The sequence below is a fragment of the Salminus brasiliensis genome, chromosome 14 (assembly GCF_030463535.1).
Source record: "Salminus brasiliensis chromosome 14, fSalBra1.hap2, whole genome shotgun sequence".
Taxonomy (NCBI): Eukaryota; Metazoa; Chordata; class Actinopteri; order Characiformes; family Bryconidae; genus Salminus; species Salminus brasiliensis.
This window is the reverse complement of record NC_132891.1, coordinates 12,928,694-12,949,268: the sequence shown is the minus strand read 5'-3', so window position 1 is coordinate 12,949,268 and position 20,575 is coordinate 12,928,694. Positions and strand designations below refer to the sequence as shown.

The window sequence follows — 20,575 nt, the reverse complement described above, 5'->3', positions numbered from 1 at the left end:
TGACAAACTTACTGTTTATACATAAAAGCACGAAAATACTCTACAAATGCATTATTTGCATTAATTATACTACAATTATAGTACAATTTTACTACCAATACAAACACACACAATGTGTGTCTTAATGTGGTGATGGTCCTTAACTTGAACTAACCTATATAAAACATTATTTTGGTACATCTGCATTTTATTTTCCCTAAGTTCCCCCTGAAGTGTTTGTAATCCATTTAGCGTGTCTCTGGGTTGCGTTACAGGCACAAAAACTTTGTTTGTATTCGTCATTAATCCCAGCCAGAATACCATCTGGGTCTAACAAGCCCAGATTTCACACTGAGGCAATATATAGCTGCTGTCCAATGAAAAACATGCATTTTTAGTTTTCTGCATGGTTTGAACCCTGAAGCTGCTCTGTATACTGTGTAAATAATTCTGGATGAATAGACCAATAGAAATGCTCTAAATTACTTGGACTAAACTCTTATTTAACATTGACTTACATTCAAAGTTAAGAAAGATACATGTTTTTCATTGGACAGCGATAATGTACTATTATCATTAGGCCATACGCACTGCTGAACATGAGGGTTTTAGTGGTTAGTGTCAATAGCATTATTATGGCCAGTCAAGCGCCCCCCCCCCCAAGCTTTCCAGTACAATCCCATCACACCAACATACAAAACCCAAGATGTGTCTCAATGTTTTATTTTTAGCTGAGGACAAAATACAAAACAGGAAAACAGTACAATACCAAAACCGTACCATTAAAGCAACATTATGTAGAAATTCTACCTTAAAATAACAGTTACAAAATCATGTTGATGCTCCACTGATCTGTAACAGGAAGAATATTGTCTCTATCATTGCTACTCTGGGATCTGCATGCTGCTAACTGCACTATATGAGGAAGCGGGCAGGACAGCGTTCAAAACTATCATATTGTGTAAAATTCAGTTATATTACTCTATAGACTCAGTTCACATCTTTCCCTCTCAGCTTCTACAGAAACACATGTAAAGCCTATCCTTGAAGGGAGGCTCATGGTGTGAATTGCGCTTCCCGACTGTGGGGAAAGCCCAGAAGCAAAAAATATCAATTTTGACCCAAGGCTGCTTTAAAACAAAGGTGGTACCCCCTACAATATCCAAAATAGGACTTCAGTTACTCGCCTGAAGGACACATTCATCAGCATAGAGTTTAAAGTCTCGCCACCACTAGTGATGTTCGACTTATAGCAGACAGCTCGTAAAGCAGAAAAGGTCGAATTGCTACCTAGACTTTCCAACCTAGTGAACAATTTAATTGGCACAAATTCAAAGTGTTTTCCGAGACCACTCCAGCAGCACCCCCTGCATTCCTGTTAACATCCTTTTTTAAAACTAGAGAATAGGTCATGCAGCGCTCTCTCGTCCTCAGCGTGAGGATTCCTGCCATGTTTGGTTAGTTTAACCATGTTTTGATGAAAGGCAGCTGGTGTAACTACAGTATTTGTTCAGGTGGCACACCAGGGAGACGTGACATGATGCGGCAAAAATAGATATGAGCTGTACATCAAAAACACAGTGGGGCTTAACAGCACATCATGTTCTTTCACATACAACGTGGTATATATAGCTTTACAGACTGTAGGGAGATCATGCCGTTGATGCTCACTCGCTCTCTCTTAATTACAGCAGAATACTGTAATTAAGAAGACATCACTCGCTCATGTCCATCCGTACTTTTAGGTCTGTTTCCAGCACATTTGCTGATGCAGTTATCATGACCTCACCTGAACCTCCTTGCTCCTCAACCAACTCAATGTTGACCCTGTTTACACCTAGTATCTGTATCTGGATTGTATCCTGCTAAGAATTTAGCCACATTCATTTACACTTGGTAGTCAAATGCATCTCCAGTTAGTCCAACTGAAATCCAATTGCTGCGTGGGACGGAATATGCAAATTTGCACGTTGCACTACAATTATGTCTGGTTGCTCAAATGTGGCTCAGACCACCTCCTGAAGTGGTTTCCGATTTGTATCTACTTTAAAGGTGAATTGGGTGTGTTTACACTTGTGTTGTTGTTTAGGCTTGGCCTTATCCAGATATAATCCTGATACCCAAGACACATGAAGTGACATTGGGTCTTATGTTGTCTTGTTGATAGACCAGGCCAGTGTCTGTGGTTCTTTACCAAACAAAAAAATACTAATTCCAACTCAGTCAAACCAGCTGCTACAGATCAGTGTAGTGCGGTTACATGTTCTTTGTACATTTTATGTAAATATTGATTTTTTTTTTAAATGATGTTGATATCTTATTTTACTATAATGCTTTCATATTGATTTAACCCCTTAACACTCTACACTAAGGCGTTATTCAGTAACTACAGGGTTTTCTGTACAAATTGTTGGGGCTATTCTTTGGTAATAATAAAAGTTTTTCTTTTATTTATTTATTTATTTATTTTACAAAAGCTATGCTATACTGTGGATATAACCTCCTGTAATTTAATGCAACAAAACCCCAACCAACCAACATATTAATACCTTTATGAACAAACATCATGTTCTGACTACATGAACTACATGTTGATTTGTGTTTTCTATTGTAGTGATATATAGTGGTGTTAAATGAGTCAGTTACTACAGTACATTGACGATGAAATCCTAAATGAAATGAATGTAGGGCTCACATGGGCTTCCCAACTGGGCCCCATTGTTGCAGCTCATCTTAATCTCACATGTTTTGTCAAAATCCAAGACCCATGTGCAGTGTGCAATGTAAACCCCAGGTGGGGACCATGCTTAACCCCCACCTGGTCTCATCACTGACCCTGGTGGGCATTCTCATATGTGGGGCCAATGTGAAAAAAAAATGCTGTACAAAATATTGCATTTAGTAAACTGAGTTTACTATTGGTATTGTTTTCAGCATTCATCCCAAATAATTTACATTCTTCCACTTCTGCAGGGTCTTCCTCATCTGAAGGGGGTGTCATGCCTTTCAGCCCGACCGATTTCAAATGGTGCTAGAAAACTCCAGGCCACTCTGAACACCAGAGGAAATCAGTCTCGCTGGAAAAGCCTGAGGCTTTTACTCTAGTACTGTTCGTGTGTCGCTGTAGAACAAACACAATGAGGGAGAGAGTGAACTAAGCGAAGCAGAACATACCAGCAGATAGTAAGACCATGAGGATTCACTTCAAATAGAAAGGTGGTAAGTAGAGCACATTATGCTCTTAAAGCTGCTAGATTTTTTTCAGCCCATGTGCTGGGTTGAGTGTGTTGGGTTATTTTGCTGGGTTATTTCCATGGTGCTGGGTAGGCTGTGTAGCACAGCCAATGGATCAATGTTAAGCGTTAACAACAAGTCATTTCAGACTGACAGAAAACAGCAAGTAAACGTCCATAAAATACAATCATTCACTATTTAACATGAATAGAAACCAGGCAAGATATGTGTTTTCTTGATATTATACTGATAGAATTAACTAAAATTAACTTGCTATATTAGCTTGTTATACTTTAATGTTTTACTGCGTTAGTTGTAGCACATTTTATGAAATTTGCCTAAACAAAGGAGCTGAAAAATTTCATTTCTGTCTCAAAGTATTACATTTGGATAACTGTTATGACCCAGCATGTTAGGTTATTCATATAACCTATAACCGATGCCAGGTCAGCTTAACCTAGTTTATATTCTGTTATTTATAGTTGTGGAACTGATCCAATAAGGGTAGAAAATGAGTGTGCAGCAACAATAACTAAGAATAGGGTTAATAATTGTTCTTGGGTAAAAAGCGCTATGTTAATTTATATAAAATCTTTACATTATGTGGAGGTGTTATAAATATTACATATGTTATTTCTACCATAAATTAAGTATGGGTTATGTATGGACTTTAAATAATACAAAAAGAAATATATAAGAAAGTTTCTTCCAACACAACGCCTTGACTTTTGCTATCTTCGTATTTTTGATTACATCACCATGCACCAACAGACAGGCAAAAACAATATTAGCCAATAATATCATGTTTCACTCCACCATCCCACCTAACACTGAGCTAAAATGTTCTGCTAGCTCAGAGGCCCTTATTACTTATTTGTACAAAAGTATTGGGACCTGCTCATTTATTGTTTCTTCTGAAATCAAGCATTCAAAAAGCAGTTTATCCTGTTTTTGTTGGAGTAACTGTCTCTACTGTCAAGGCAAGACTTTCCTCTTGATTTAGGCGCATTGCTGTGAGGATTTGATTGCATTCAAGGACAAAAGCGTATGTGAGGTGTTGTATGACCACTACCCCACTTCATCCCAAAAGTATTTGATGGAGTGCCATCATTCCATAAAACACAGTTCCGCTGCTCCAATGCTCAATGCAAGGGGCTTTATACCCCTCTAGGTTTTTTTATGCTCCAGGGAGTCATATTTTATTGGTGATACTTATCTACAGGGACTAGACAAGCTGTGTGTGTGCATTTGCACATCTGTGTCAGCAATGGGTGCAAATAAAATAGCTGAATCCATTCATTAGAAGGGTTGTCCACAAAGGGAAATGCATCATGATATGTGATCCACATAGATTGTAAAGAACCATGCAACAATTCTTCTATGTCACTTGAAGTAAAGTGTGCTCCACCAGCTGCACTATACAAGAGCTCTATATTTGGATGAGATATGCTCTAGTTACTATAGTAACTACTACATTCTAGTTGTACTACATGTATGAGAAACATTTAATTATGTCACGGATTACCATCTGATACCTTCTCCATGAAGGTCTCTTCACTTTTGCAGTTTTGGGAGTCTCCTAGACTGTATCAGGGTATCTGAGGGGCCTCTTGTGTCCAGAGTCACGCCCTGTCCTAGTGGACTGAGAGACGCTGAAGTGTGTCATAGCAGCTTAGGCACGGACCATCAACGCTGAAAAGAGAGGACCCCCCAAAGCCAGCGTGAGCAGCAGGTCTGTGTGAGAGGAGAGCAGTAATGAGGACGCATATATACATCCTTACACATGAACGCACACAATCATTTACTCATTCTCTATAAGGGGAATTACAACATCCATCAATGTACAAACAGGGACATGCTCCAGGTTTAACCCTTAGATATTTTGTGATTTTACTGTCATTTTGTGTCACAGTTCTACTAACTAATTGTCTTTATAACACTTTTAATTACACAAAAGTGCAAATGTGTTGGTTGCAATGGCTTAGCTGGTTTTTGAGAGGTCAAACTGTCAGCTCAATCTTTAAAAATTTTCAAGATTCAAAAATGATCTCACTCTTTAAACCTGCTAACACTCATCAAACATGGCCAACTGTCTGAAGATCTGAAAATGACAGTATTTGATGCTCTCAATGCAGGGGAAGAAGATCAAAAGTGTTTAGCTTCCAATTTCTGCAGTGTGGGCTTTAGAAATTGGAAATAGGGGTTGGAAATAGCAGACATAGCTGTTCAGGGGAACTGTGAAGTTCACGATGAGATCTGGAAGACCAAGGAAACTCTGAATGCTCGTAAGAGCGCTGTACAACTGACAAGCCCCTGCAGTCAATCTGATTCAAGAGAGCTGTGCACTGATCCAATATGAAGGACTGCTTACACATAATTACATATACTACTAATGAAAGAGTCATAAGAAGGAAACATCACCTGCTCAACTTTTGAAGTGTGCTATAAAGCATCTGAAGAGGCCTGATGAGGTTTGGAAAAAGATGCTAAGGCTCTGTAAGGTGCCCAGACAATGATCTTTTTTATGTTATAAAGGACAGAATGTGCACAAGGAATGTTGGGAAATATTGTGTTTTATGGTTAAAAACAATCAAATGCGTCAAGTGCCCAAACATTTTCCACATTAATCTAAATTGAGGGTAGGATTTTACTTGAAAGTTGATGGATATGGTCAGGTATGAGCTGGTTGCTCTTTTAAAAAAAGAATACAAATTTTGGTAATAAAGCCCTTTTTGCACCACACACAGTGCACATACACACAGACACACACACGCTTAAAGGGCAGTGAGCGATGTCAGTCAGACACGAATTAGGTCAAAACTCTTGCTAGAACCATCGCTGTTTTGCTCTGCCTACCATGTGCACCCAGGCTAGAATTTACAAATGCCGCTTGCAGATTGAATACTTTTGCATGTGTACATGCTCATAAAATTTAATTAAAGGTATTGTTTAATTAGAAATGGAAAATATATGGGCATTCATTGTTGTTACATTTTATACATTTATTTATTAGCATGAAATTAATAGGCAGACAGAGAGACAGACAGACAGACAGATGGACAGTCTGTTTACCAGAATGGTGGCGTAAATTTATTTAACACTAACTCTCATTAGAACTTTGGAAGGAGATGTGTTGGCTTAATGGTGGTGGAGTTTCTGGAGGGTGTGTCTGCATTAAAAGCACCCAAGGAAAAGAAGAGTGTGATACTGTGCTCTTGTTAGACCTTACTCGGTTTCGTTGTGAAAGGAAATAGGTGCTCCACCATTTCACACCACTACACCAGTACAAACTCTCACCTGTATCAAACTGGCTGCAGATGCAGTGACCTGAGCTAATCCCAATGCACCTTAATGAAGATCCAGCACATTTAAAGAAAGGACTTCCACTGTTGCTATTGCAGCTTTCAGCTCAGTCAGCCAAAATAATATCATTGATGCCGTGCATGTCTTGTTGTTTTTCACTTTTTGACATAATGTGAATCAATCAGTGGCAGCTGTTCTTTATGTTGTGTCCACATTTCAGGATAAGTGGACCAATAGAAATGCTAAGGATGAATTGGAATAAAATATTTTTACATTGACCTCCATTGAGGGTTTTAAAGGTTTTTTCTTTCCTTCTCCTGGAGTTTGGTAGATGCAAGGTTTGGAGGAATGGTAAAGATAAGTTATGCTGGTGCAGTCTTTCACTCTGGAGAGCACTTAGTAGCTCTCTAGATCAGCATTTGTAAACCCTTCTTCTGTAAGTGTCCTTGCCTGAACCTGGCATCTTTTTTTACATACTCACAGTCTATAAAGGCAGGTTTATAGATGGTTTTTGGCTGGAACGTAGGGTTCCAAGTGGAACCTTTGGATAATATAGAACCTTTATTTTGGAGGTTCTTAAAACTTACAAAAAAAAAAGCTCAATCAGAGGTTGAAGAACCATCAGTTGAAAGTGGACAGATAACCATTTATTTGCTGCACTATGTTAACCTTATGTTAACATTTTTTAATAAGTTTAGCAGGTTTATCAGGTGTAGCCAAAGACAAATCTCTACATCTACCTGTCTATCTTTATGTCTGTCTCTCTGTCTATCCACCTACCCACCTCCGTCTGTGTAGCTATCCATTTATACCATAATACATTCATTTTGTTGATAGCCTGTTCAATCCACTTATTTCCATGCCCTGTGGCTGTTGTGGCTGGTGCAGTGAATGGTGCCATGCTAGACTGGCATGCGGGCATTGCTCAAAAAAAATTAAAAATAAAAAGAGACTCATCGAGACTCAAAACTCATAGACTTACCTCTTAATAGAGTGCGATGTTAGCATCTAAATTCTTCTCTGAGTGAGAATTACACTGTTCCACAAAAATAGCAATGGAGTCAGTGTGTGGTCTGACCATGTGCTCACCACATCAGTTGAGCCAGCGTGTATGTGTGTCTGTGTGTGTGTTCGAGTCTAAGCTTGAGAGAGAGACAGCCATCCAGCCAGACAGCCAGACAGACAGACATAGAGGTGGAAGCGTGGATGGAGGAAGGAAAAATCTAAAGGAAACGGACAAAGGAGAGAAAAATCGTGCTGCAAACGAACAGACAGGAACATAAAGAACTGGATGAATGAAAGAAAAGACATAAAATGAGTGGAATGAAGGAAGATGGGTGTAGATGGAGTGGGCAAGAAGCTTGCATGCAGGCTCGTCTGTGTGACTGCAGCCTCTCAGACAGCTCTGACAGCCCCCCACCCCATGTCCCCCCCTCACCTACTACTGACAACACCCCTGCACCCCCCAAAAACACTCCATAATACCCCTCCTCTTCCTCACTGCTGCCTCCACGCTAACAGCAACAGCAGCCCACTGTTTTGAGCCTGGTGTGGGTTTATTGCGAGGCTGTGGGTGCTCTGCAGCCAAGCCCTTTTAATGCTGACTTGTGTTTTTTGTTTTGCCTATGTGTGAAGTATTCCTCTTATTGCTGAATGTCTACTTGCTCGGGACAGAACATTAAGCATTTGGTTGAATCTGGCAGTTTATCATGAAATAGTAAGGTTTATATTGTCTGTGTTTCAAGGACAAACAAAATAAGCAAGTAATAGTTATATATTGATATGCTTTGCTGACAGTCACTAAATTATCAATATTTCACTATTTTCTTCACACATGAGCTTGACCAGATTCTGCCTCAGGCACATCCATGGCATGAGCACATACACACTGACAAGCACATAACATCAGACATCAAGCCAACACAGGCCCATGCAGACTGGTGAGTGGCATGCCTCAAAAATACTAACCATTATAAAATTACCACTGTCATTGTCAAGTCATTGCATCTATATCTCCTCATGCGCATGCGGATAGTGAGCATGAGCTACAGTGCCCTCTATGCGCATAAAAGTCTTATTACAACAACACTGCCAGATGCTCTATGACTGAGGTTCTTGCACTTTTGACCTGAGGACCAATGTAAGAAAACTGATACCAAACGGGACCTTAGCTGAAATGACTACCACTCAGTCTTTGTAAGGAAAGCACTACTCTACCTTTCAGGTCTACATTAATCCAGTAGTGGAGAATTGTGTGTGTGTGTGTGTGTGTATGGAGTATTCTAGTACTGGTCTAATTTCAGTGTTAAGTTTTGATTGGCAACACAGTTAGGAACTGACAAACATGCTCTACCTTTTAGACCTACTAGGAGTTCAAAATGCATCACTGTCATTTACAGTTATTGACTGTAGCCTATATCACCCTCTACCCATCTTTATTGGAGAATGGCCACCAATTAAGCACATCTGGGCAAAAGTCATGTTACTCACGTTATAGTAAATATATATGACATTTTCCTGTTAAAATAACAGCTTATAAATCATGTTGATTTTCCACTGACCTGTAATACAGAAAATAGCGCACATTGCTATTGCACAATGTAACTTGTTGAAATGGGCAAGATGACGCTCACGGAAATTACGTAACATTGCACAACCAGTGTGACTAATACATGTAAAATCATTTAATATTAATCAGTAATGGTCATGTGTCTCTCAGCAAGGCCGGAAATACACTGTTAAAGCATGTCCTATAATGGTGGCTCAAAGCGCTTATTACACTTCCCGAATGTAGAGGGAGCCCCCATGCCAATCCTTGCATAATGCTGCTTTAGTGCAGCTTATGTGACTAAAAAGACAATCATACTGAAGTTTAGAGGTGTTAAAGCCACCTGTGTGACCTAGGATCGGAAAACATGATGCATAAATGTGTCAATCATATAATTTTATTCAGATCAGACCATTAGCCAAATAATTCATTACAACTTCACTCTGCCACATCTTTCATTCATGGCATCCTATGCTGGTCTTGTTCAAGCTGAACATAGCACTAACCCCAATGCAGACTGTAGGTTTCAAAGGTTCAACAGGCACAGTTTAAAGTCAAATTTCTTATCTGCTTCACTTAATTCCAACCATTAAATGGAACCACCAGTTAGCCTGGACGGTCCAGCCCTTCTCCTCACAGTGGTCGATCTGCTGCAGGAAGTGCTGGCGCGCCTCCTCCTCGTTCTGCTCCTCCTGGAGTGCATTCCGCAGGTAGCGTAGGTCCTGAGCCGCGCTTAGCTCAGGGATACCCGTCAGCAGCATGAGGGAGAAGAGTGTGAGCAGCAGGCGGGACTGGCAGCGCAGGGACAAGTAGGCCTGGATGCAAATGTCCTGCAGGTGAAGGAAAAGAACAAAGTGAAACCAAGGTATGGTAGCTTAAAGGGAAATCCCATTTCTTATATATAAAAAACCCCCAAAGAAATCATGAAAAATCCTGCCGGATTAGCAGTAAACAAAGTCAATAAGAGTGGCTTGGAGTGAAATTCAATGTAATAGAGAATCTTGGTGAAAACTGTTCACAGCGGTGGCGAATGGAACCAGATATCTGAGGAGTTTAATGTCCCTAAACACATCTCCCTAAATGTCCCTGCCACATCTCGTAAAGTTGTAACATGAATTGGTTATGAAAACACTTCCCGATGCATTAGACACTGTTTTACAACAGTTCTGAGAAGATGTTTGATATAAAATTTTCCAGTTGGCTGAAAGGCACTTCTTGACATGGCACTGAAATTTTTACGCTGCAGCTAGACCGGCCGTCAATGTGACTCTACATCTCTGCTTGGGTGTTTCACAGGCCTGCTGCTGAAATCCCTCTACTTTGAGTCTCGGATCTTTCCACAGCTTGGCGGCCTCCCGTACTTGCCTTTTTATGCCTTGGTCTGAGGAGTTTTCTCCTGGATGCTGGGGAACGTGTGTGTGCGTTTTTCTTGATATTGTTTATCTTGCTAATGTAAATCTGTCTTTAAATGTCTTACTATATTAATTGATATAAATTATGTTCATTATTTACCGATTGTTAGAAAATGGGTGGAGAGATGCATGCAAGGTATTGTTAGGCAAACCAGTCCAAGAAGAAACGTAGCATGTTTCTCTACTATGCACTATTGCACATAAAATCACCCTTAATGACTTTGTTTGCATCTCAGCCTTTGGATTCATTACACTGCCACATACACCACATACTCAACATACATAAAACTATACTAAACATATTTAGATGCTGTGGCAGTATCCTGGTAACTGTCAGTTAATTGAAAAAAAAATGCTTTTCTCAAGTGGGCAGTGGGATTCTTGCTCACTCTGATGTAGAAATGAGCAGAAAATGTGAAAAGGTGACAAGTAACAGTACCTATGTGACCTGGAAAATGCAGGTTTGTTAACTTGATCTTCTTTAAATGACTATGAAGGGTTGCTTCCAATACAGGTTGCTTTCTAGTATTAACCACATAGCCTTTCAGTTCGCATATGTCCAATATATGGTTATATATATTGGATATATATTTATATAAGATTCAGTGTTTCAACAGTGGGTACACCACTCTGCCTGAAGCTTTTGGAAAAGATTTCAGAGAAACACTTACCTTAAACCTCCGGAAATAGAGGCTTGACTCCCCCTTCACTCTGCCCATGACATACAGGAAGTCTGGAGTGAGGACAAAGGGAACTCTCTCTCTACTCACACCCAAAAAACTCTTGGTGTTTCCCAGGATGTGTCCAAAATCAATATGAAACAGATTCCCTTTGGACAAAAAAAAAAGAAAAAAGAAGAAGAACAGAGTTAACTCAGGGCAACTGAAGTAATGCTAAAGGAACATTTCCATTTTCAACTAGCAATTATTTTCACTTTGGTAGAGGTCAATCTTGGTCTCCTCAGTCCATAAAACTCTGTTCCAGAACTTTTGTGGCTAAGCTGTGTATTTTCCTTGCCAGTTCTTATCTGGCCATCCCAATTTTACTGCTGAGTGGTTTGGATGATGTGGTAGGGGCTCTATATTTCTGCTCGTGAAGTTTTCTTAGAACTGTGGACCTGTGATACCTTCACCTCTACCCTGTGGAAGTTGTTACTGACTACTGATTATTGTTTTTGTCTTCTTAGCTCTCACTATATGTCCATCATCAACTGCTGTTGTCCTTGACCAGCCTGTTCGATGTGCAGTTGTTAGTACACCAGTAGTTTCTTGCTTTTTAAGGACATTCCAAATTTCTGTGTTGGTTTTGCTTGAGCAGTGGCACTGATAGATGGGACCATGTGGATGAGTAGGCTTTTGACTCAACACTTTTAAAAGTACTGGGGCAATGCCCCACCACTTTTAAGTGGATGCAGACCTTCTTGCTCTGGAAACAATCTTCACTCTTTTTAAACTGCACGTAGCGCTGAGCTTCAAACACGACCACTCAAGACCTCCTGCCCACAAGAACACAGCATTTTAGGTCACTGAGGTTCTTTGAAATGCTCTGCAGGGTGGAGATTTCAGAGGCGTGGTGCAGACATACTCAGACCAAAAAACACAAACTCAAAATCTCAATTCTATGTAACCTCATTCCACTTTCTGGTGTACAGTCAGTTTCCGTGGAATAATGTAGAAAGTTCTGAAGCAAAACATCGGAGTCTATGACCCTTACAAACTACTCAACTACAAACAAATTTGCCCCCCCCCCCAGACTCTCAAGTCTTGTTGTAGGTTTATCCTTCTTTAGCAACACATGCATTCTCCACAGTAAAAAAAAAAACAGGGCTCATACTAAGAGAAGACATTCAAGCTATTCATTGACGTTCCATCTAACTATGTAACATCTACTATCTAAATCTTCCAGTAATTTCACTCTGCTGGAAAATGAACGGGTTGTTGAACACATCTTGATGTAAATATGAGGAAATAAAAGCTGAATGTCTGGTCTGTCATCTTATGTTTATCTTTTGATCTTAAACCAAATTTAGCATTTAGCAATTACAAAAGAATTTGTCTTACTGGTCCATTCTTTCAAATATGACTCTGTATGCATGAGCAGCCAACTACAGATAGCCCTAGCCACACAATTTGATTGGCCCTCTACTACTGCTGTTATTTGTGACAACCCAGTTTTTCCACTGTATCACTCTACTGATGATTAATGCTGAGCAAAGTAGCAACCTGTTAAAGTTTCAACTTCTAATTTACTTTGTGCATAAACAGAAAATGGACATCTTTATGATTTCATTTTACCCACAGCTGGTTTGGTCAGAATTCTGAACCTGTCACTGTCCCAGTTTAAGCTTTTCACTCAGGAGCTGCGACGGCAGAACTAAATCTGGAATGATCCAGATAAAAAACGAATGCTATTCAACAATAAATACACACACACACACACACACACACACACACAAAAAAAAAAAAACAGTGAGAAAAACCTGTGAACACACAGTTTTCAATTACTGTTAGAAACTGTGCTTCCACTCAGTTACTGCCTCCACTCCTATTTCTCTTTGCTTCCGTTTATGTTGACAATCACCTTCAGTCAACAAGCACTTTACTACCCAGTTGTACCAATCATATTGCTTTATTTACTGTCAATTAACACAATTATCTTTTACGTTTTTTTAATTTTTCAAACCCATGAGCTAATCCAGGCCTGCAGATAAGGCATTATGCCTGGCTTCACATAAAGATCTCTTTGTTTTCCCCCCAAGATGGATGTCTTTGGTTGGATGTTCCTTTACACCGACACTTCAGTATAATCAACCCTGACCTATAGAGCTGCGCTTATGTCATGTTTAGCACTGCATGGTCTTATTTAACACAGCAAGAGTCATTTCTGAGTGCAGCTTAAAGTACAGTACTTAGAGGTGCTGAGGCTACGTCTGTTCTTAACAGCAGACATTTATCAAACAACTTGAACTTGTGAGAGCACATTTATTGAAACAGAGGCTATACGATGGCTGTACAGTAAGTGCAATTCGTAATGCGGTGCGGCAGCCAGCTACCTGTTGAGAAATTATAATTTGGTGGAAGAAACTGTCAACATAAAAACATAATGGTGCCGAGTTTGGAGTTTTATTTCTTTATTTCTTGTTTTATTTCATTTCCAACCTGTTGGATACATGCACTGAAACACTAATGGCCGTGTAACACATTCCCTATTGTGTTCAATTGCTTTAATACAGCATAATCAACGTTAACTCTTTAACTCGCGCTTTTACAGCAGGCCTCTCATTCAACTATGCCAGATCTCATTTTGCACAGTATGAGGTCAGTTTAAAGTACTGTTAAAGCTACATCTGTTCTTAACAGTAGACATTTATCAAACTTGTTACTTGCTTGAACTTGTGAAAGTACATTTATTGAAACAAACTGATGCATTTTAAACAAACTCACCTCATCCCATTTTACTCTTACCTTGGTTTGTTATCATGATGTTGTCATTGTGGCGGTCACCAATGCCCAACACATATGTAGCCACACAGTAAGCAGCACATGAGTTGACAAACTTCTCCATGGCTTGGTATTGCTGTGGCATCAAGGAGAGTGAGAGAGACAGAGAGAGAAAGTGAGAGGTGGAAAGTCTGCTGGGCTTGAAACAGCACTGATTATTGCTTACAGTTGAAAATAAAGATGCTGCACTTTAAGGAAGGGATTTGAGGAATGAATGATTAACCTCACACAGAAGAATAGCACACAAGTCAATAATGCATATGTGTATTCAGTGAATACAATAAAAATGTATATTCAAGTCCTTTCCAAAGATTTGGCCTTCAATTGACATACATTCGGCAATAACTGTGCTCATGTTTTGTTCATTTGGAAGTGGAGGCATTCATTTAAATCATGTCTATTCAATGTATCATCTATTGTCATACCTTCTCTAGCAGGGGACATTTCTCTCTGAGCCACTCATAAAGAGCATTATTTTTGAATGCCCCTGTCGTCCCTCCTTGATTTCTCTGAATAGCAGCAATGGTAACCGCATCTCTCACAATTTCAATCATACCTGCATTACAAAAAAAAACTGTTATTGTGCTTGAGTGAGTTCTTCAGTTTCTACAGAGTCTACAGGGTCAATATCATTTCAGTTACGAAAAGCAGTCACTCAGAACATCTATTATGTCTATTAGATATAAAGTACAGTAACAAAAAACATCATGAATAATTCTAAATGAAAAATGTTCATGTAAATATGAATTATCACAGAAATATTCTAAATGAAAAATATGTAAGACTAGAACCTGTAGGAAATGGCTATTTAATACTTGTGCTCAATCAAGAGACTTATGTTTGTCCAGTTACCTATATTATATCCCGTAGATATGCAGCCATAGGGCACAAGGTTAAGATCCAAGCAATTTTCCTGCCAAATTGAGTCCATCACCATTAGCGTCTAAAATGCAATATAAACCATGTATAGTTGTTACTCTTATGCAACAAGCTAATAAGGTAATAAACATTATAAATTATATATACAATTAAATTTATATATATATATATATATATATATATATATATATATATATATATATATATATATATATATATATATATATATATAAATGGTAATACACATCTGTATTAAACTAAATATAAAGTAACAAATCTGAATATACGTAAAGCCTGAAAATAAGAATATCACACTCTTCAGCAAGGCTGTTTTACTGAAGGGTGTCAGATTGAATAGGTGCCTAGGTGCAATACAATCAGAATTTCTAAAGAAATCAAACTACTTTTCTAAATCTTTTCATTTTTATTTACTTCTTCTCAATCTATAAATCATAGAAGCATTACATGTCAGATGTTGTACCTAAATAGACAATTTCTACATTATGGAGCTATACTAAACTAACTTGGCACATACACCAATCAGCCTTAACAGTAGTACCACTGAAATGTGATGTGAAAAACAATGATTATCTTCATTTACAGTGGCAACTGACCGTTCTTCAAGGTGATTGTTGAAGAAGGACAAAGGGGCAAGCATATGAATCTGAGACACTTTGACAAGGACCAAATTGTGATGGCTAGACGACTGGGTTATAGCATCTCCAAAACATCAGGCTGGTATTGTGGGGGTTTTTTGGTATACAGTGGTCAGTACCCACCAAAAGTGCTCCAAGAAAGGGCATCTGGCAAACTGCGATTCATGGAGGCCCTCACAACTTATGTAAAAAAATATCGGAATAACAATTACCTGGATGACGAGCATGTCCTGCCTGAGGTCATCGCCCTGTTTGAAGATAATACCTATTGGAGGACCAGCTGGTGCCTCTGACTCCACACACGAGAACTCAAGCCAGAGTGGCTTCTTCTTAGAGGCCATCACTTTACATTCCTTCAGCTGTTAAAGAGTGTGGTTTAGATCTGATTAAAAGCATAAAATGTACTGGGGCTGTACTGAAAATCAAGACTTTTCTTAAATGAACACTTTTCAGAATTGTGGCAAAGGTTTTGACTAGTGAAATATTTCAGTAAGATGACAAAATCCTGCACAGGGGTTACACATTGGACACATCTCTTTCCCCATACTCTAATCATCAATCTACATCTCAAGCTCTATCAGGTAAACACCTCACTTCTTATGTTGCTGTGGTCATTTATGATCTGATCAGCAACACTTCCTATCGTTAAACAATTAGCTTCTGCATTGAATTACTGCAAAAATAACAGAACCATACACCTAACACAATTATGATCCGATCAGCAACACTTTCTCTGGGACTGACAAGATCCTATACCTACCAGTTAAGTTTACACATAATCTTCCACTCACTCAAATGCCAATCACCCACTACATTGCAACCTCTTCACAGAGCTCACCAGGTAGGCACCTCCCTTTGTCAGTGTTTTGAATTAAGCCCACGACACCTCTGAATGGCTCAACAGTGAAGTCTGGTCCCAGACCCACTTCCCTCCAAGCTCACTTTACAGGACTTTGCCAGATCACTTACAACTTCGATAACACTATACCAACAGAATACGCACACCACAGCCTATATCTCCCTCCACTGCAATATAGTCTAAAATATATCTTACAAAAAACACAAATAAACAAAACTCACAAGGATGGTGCCCGCTCTGACCCGGGGATCAAACGGCACCTGGAAATCAGGAGGAAAGCTATGCTCCAGCAACAATTCCTGCAGTTTCAGTGCAGCTGATGTGGAACAAATAATACATTAGTTTATTATTGAGCACAATATAATTGTTTTTCTGTTCTTCTGTCATTTGGAAGTTTGAAAGAAACTGTCCTTATTACCTAATGGTGAAAGAGAAGATTTCTCTGGATACAACATTTTCACCTTGATGGCAACATCATGCAGGATCTTGACAACTTGAACTTGGCACTGAAAGCTTGAGAGCATGGTCTCGCCACAGCCGAGAAGATAAGCTTCCAATATGACTGCCATCCTCTGACGGAAAAATGGGCAACCTGCCACCTCACTCCGCAAGTACCAGAAAAAGAAATGTCCTACACGCTTGCTCTGCCGAACAGATTGTAAAAGTTAAAATATGCCACACAGCAAGTCTGACAATATGAAGAAAACGACTAAATCAGTGCCCAGTTGCCCAGAGTGACTAAATTAAGACTGGTTTACCCTGAGTGCCCGTTGGATTAGGAAACCTGCCAGGAAGCTGTCATGGTAGGGCTCTACCTTCAAGGTCTATAGGAAAGAAGATGGGACACAGCATGACAGTGCTCATAAAATAAATGTAAATGAAGAATATGTAAAACAGGCACTGGGTAATATACAGTAAAGAACATTACGAATCATCATGTCAGATGTAGCCTACTGGGGGCCATCCTAGTTGAATGAGAAATCTTAACTCGGATGGCCACTAATTAATCAGGAGACTCTACTACTAATGCCTTTTTACCTGGACCAGCTGTAGCAGATACCTCAGGACCTCCTCATTAGACATCATTTCCAGCCTCTGGACAGCCAACCTCCTGACTTTCTCATCAATGTAGTCAACACTCAGCAGCTCTAAAGCAACTGGCAATTCCAAGTCTTGAGGCTTCCAGTGCCCCAGTAGCCAGTGAACGTCCTGAACAGCACTAGGCTGCAACCAGTCTACAGTGCGAAGAAACTGTGGGAGATTTGAAGCATATCGAACACTCTCCTGCCTGAACCTGCTTAGACGGTCTTTAACTGTAGGTGTTGCTGGAGAGGACGGGCAGGATTCAGTCATAGGAAGAGGCAAGCTGAGACCTAATGAAGAAGATGCTGCACTAGGAGGAGCCATGACATCAGAAGACCTTCTGCTATGAGGGAGAACAACAGGAAAGCTGTAGCGATCAAGCAGGAACGTGATTGCCATGGATTTGTCCACGTCAGGGTTTGTGGCAGTAGAGAGTTTGTCTGCCTCATAGGTGAATGCTTCTTCTTCCTGTTCTGGGAAAGACCACATATGCAATGTGTGTAGGCCCTGGCTTAGAAGAGACCTGTGGTCAATCAGCTGAAGGTTTACAAAATATAACACTTTCCCTTTTGCTTTCTTGAAGTCTGGAACTTTGGATCCACTGGTAGGGGACTTGGATTTCCTAGAGAGGGTACCAACCATGCTGGAATTAATTGTGAAGCCTAGTTTAGCTCCACGAGGTATAACCTTAAGAGGCATATCAAATTCCAGCCAGGTGTTCCACAGAACCTCTTCTGCAAAGTCCTTTGATGAAGAACAAACTGAAGATATTACCTTGCTGCCATAAATAATTGTGGCCTCTACATGGACAAGTTCTGGGATTTTGCCTGGCATTTCAGGGATGTCAAATCCTAGGAGCTTCACCCTAAAGTTCCTCTCACAGTCCCAAAGTGAAATCATTACAATCTCTTCAATTTCCTTGCCCACCAGTGATATTTCTTCATGGGAACTAGAGAGACCTGTGAGACTGTCAACCTGAGGCCAGTTTTCCTTTCTCACGGTATCATCTGGAAGTGACGATACAGCAACCACTGCAAGATGAAGCTCCAGCACATTCTTAAGACAGTGTCTGACCCAGAGTAAGTCTGAGAGTTGGAAATCTCCAGACAAATACTCCTCTCTTCCACAGACTTTGAGAACATGGCCGCCTGTCCATTTCTTAAAGGACTGGCCACTTGAAGGCATTGATTCCCAAACAGCCTTGAGAAGATCACCAGGGGTATTATGCAAATCAGCCTTAATGGGAACGCTTGTGTTACCATAATGCAGAGTTATTGGTAGCTTGCGCTTGAGTTGATCTTGCTGGTCTTTTGATACTGGTGCAGAAGTTGTCCAGGGCTCTGTGGCATATGCCACATGATCACGCCTTCTTAGTTCTTCCTTGCGTGGTGTGACAAACTTTCTACGGGCAAAACTCAGCTCACTTAAACGACTAGTTGCTGCACTGTCTAAATCAAATCCAATTAGATCATCCAGAAGCCTCTGGTAGCACATCTTCTCCTCTGAGTTTTCCTGCCTTGCCAAGACTGTGATCCAGACTGACTGATGTCCTTTAGCATCCTGGAACCAGGGTGCATCCAGTGTTTGCAGCACTTGACAGTCATCATAAATTTCAAACTCATCTTCACCTTTTGTGTACAGCAGAGTGTATTTCTCAGGATCCAGGAGCCCAAATGGATCTGGAAGCTTGCTGGTCTCCTGTACAACCTTACAGAGCTGCAGGCGGAGCTGGTGGACAGTGCACTGAGCTGGAAGATTGACTTGTACAACTTCATGGTCCTCTGCAACTCTGACGCCTTCTTTAATGGATAACTTGCACATAAACACTAGACTGTTGTCAGAGCAGTACAAATGCTCAGGAATGTCTTTAGATATGGATACTTTCCGGTGGTATCTCTCCCAATGCATCTGCATACTAGCAGGAATAAAAATGAAATCATCAGAAATGTAGAGGGTTTCCACCAACAAATATCGACAAAGTTCTCATGTTAATTGTATCAATCCAACAATATTAACTATTATATTGCAAATAACTAAATATAATTTGAAATCATCCATTTCCCACTACCTACACAGTAAATTTGCCAGTGTTAAATCAACACTATTAGTGTTAAAAATGAACACTTACAGTGTTGATTTAACACAAGCTAATTTACTGTGTACCAAAGGCCTATATCACGGCACTAATTTTAATGCATCAAATATATTTCAATAAGTTATAATAAATATATAAAATATACTATATTTATATACTATATATACTATAAATATAATATATGTATATATAATATAAATATAATAAAATTACATATATAAATAGCTTTGTTGGCATTTAAGACTTGTTCTTATGTGATCTTATGTGCCAAACATTAAAAGATTAAAAGACGATAAACATTAAAAGAGTATGTTTTTCCCCAGTGGCCAACATCAATGTTTTTAACAGCTTTTATCTTGCTTTTATCCTGAAAGTAACAATACAGTTTGTCGCGACCGTGGTACTTGGTCTCAGTCTTAATACTTGGTCTTATTTTAATTAATTTACAGTTAAAGGAAAGTGATTACATAAAAGATATACAGATAATATGGATGCTCACCATCCTACCTCATCCCAAACTCATAACTCATCCCAAAAGTATTGGATGGAGCACCATCATCTTTCCAGTGAAACACAGTTCCACTGCTCCACAGCTGCTGAATGCACTCATTAGAAGGGGTGTCCAAAAACATTTAAACATATATGGCTGGTGTCCCGGGAAGGGATTTAGCCTGGACCTAGATTAAATTTTACGTTCAAAGGGGAATCCCCATTCAGAATGCTCTGCAGTCCAAGTCTAGGCTAAATCCTTGTCTGGGAAACAGACTCATTGTGTATCTAACAAGTTTTATTATTTCTCCACCAGGTACACTAGACCTCTTTAAATCTTTGCCGTTCCATTCCTCGCTGCTAGAATAAACAAGACAGAAGGAGGCAACAGAGGTTCACCAAACCAGTTTTGCCACATCTCCCAAACAATGTGCCAGGTTTGGATTAGAACTTAAGTCCTGTCAAAAAATGTTTCCTCGTGTCAAACGCTGAATGCAGCCACATTTTGATAACATAACTTCCAAACGATCAGTCTGGA

The 20,575-nt window shown here is 39.7% G+C and overlaps 1 protein-coding gene across 1 annotated transcript; it reads right to left on the bottom strand.

Annotated features, from left to right (window-relative positions):
* Window positions 1-9,636: 9,636 nt before the first annotated feature.
* Window positions 9,637-19,367, bottom strand: LOC140534900 (phosphatidylinositol 4,5-bisphosphate 3-kinase catalytic subunit gamma isoform). The gene is made up of 10 exons (XM_072656493.1): window positions 17,409-19,367; window positions 17,129-17,194; window positions 16,789-17,014; window positions 16,592-16,686; window positions 15,724-15,870; window positions 14,829-14,919; window positions 14,402-14,532; window positions 13,941-14,052; window positions 11,148-11,305; window positions 9,637-9,894 (listed from the first exon to the last, which is right to left on the bottom strand). Exons 1-10 carry the CDS (start codon window positions 19,365-19,367, stop codon window positions 9,637-9,639), a joined length of 3,243 nt encoding a protein of 1,080 aa, XP_072512594.1.
* Between the last annotated feature and the right edge of the window lie 1,208 nt (window positions 19,368-20,575).

What these genes read in the sequence shown, in the direction of transcription:
- LOC140534900 (XM_072656493.1), bottom strand. Translation starts at nt 19,367, where the DNA reads ATGCAGATGCATTGGGAGAGATACCACCGGAAAGTATCCATATCTAAA. An exon ending in TAATCCAACGGGCACTCAGG is followed by an intron (nt 17,015 to 17,128) that starts GTAAACCAGTCT and finishes TCTGTTCGGCAG; the next exon opens with AGCAAGCGTGTAGGACATTT. An exon ending in AGGACATGCTCGTCATCCAG is followed by an intron (nt 14,920 to 15,723) that starts GTAATTGTTATT and finishes ATTGCATTTTAG; the next exon opens with ACGCTAATGGTGATGGACTC.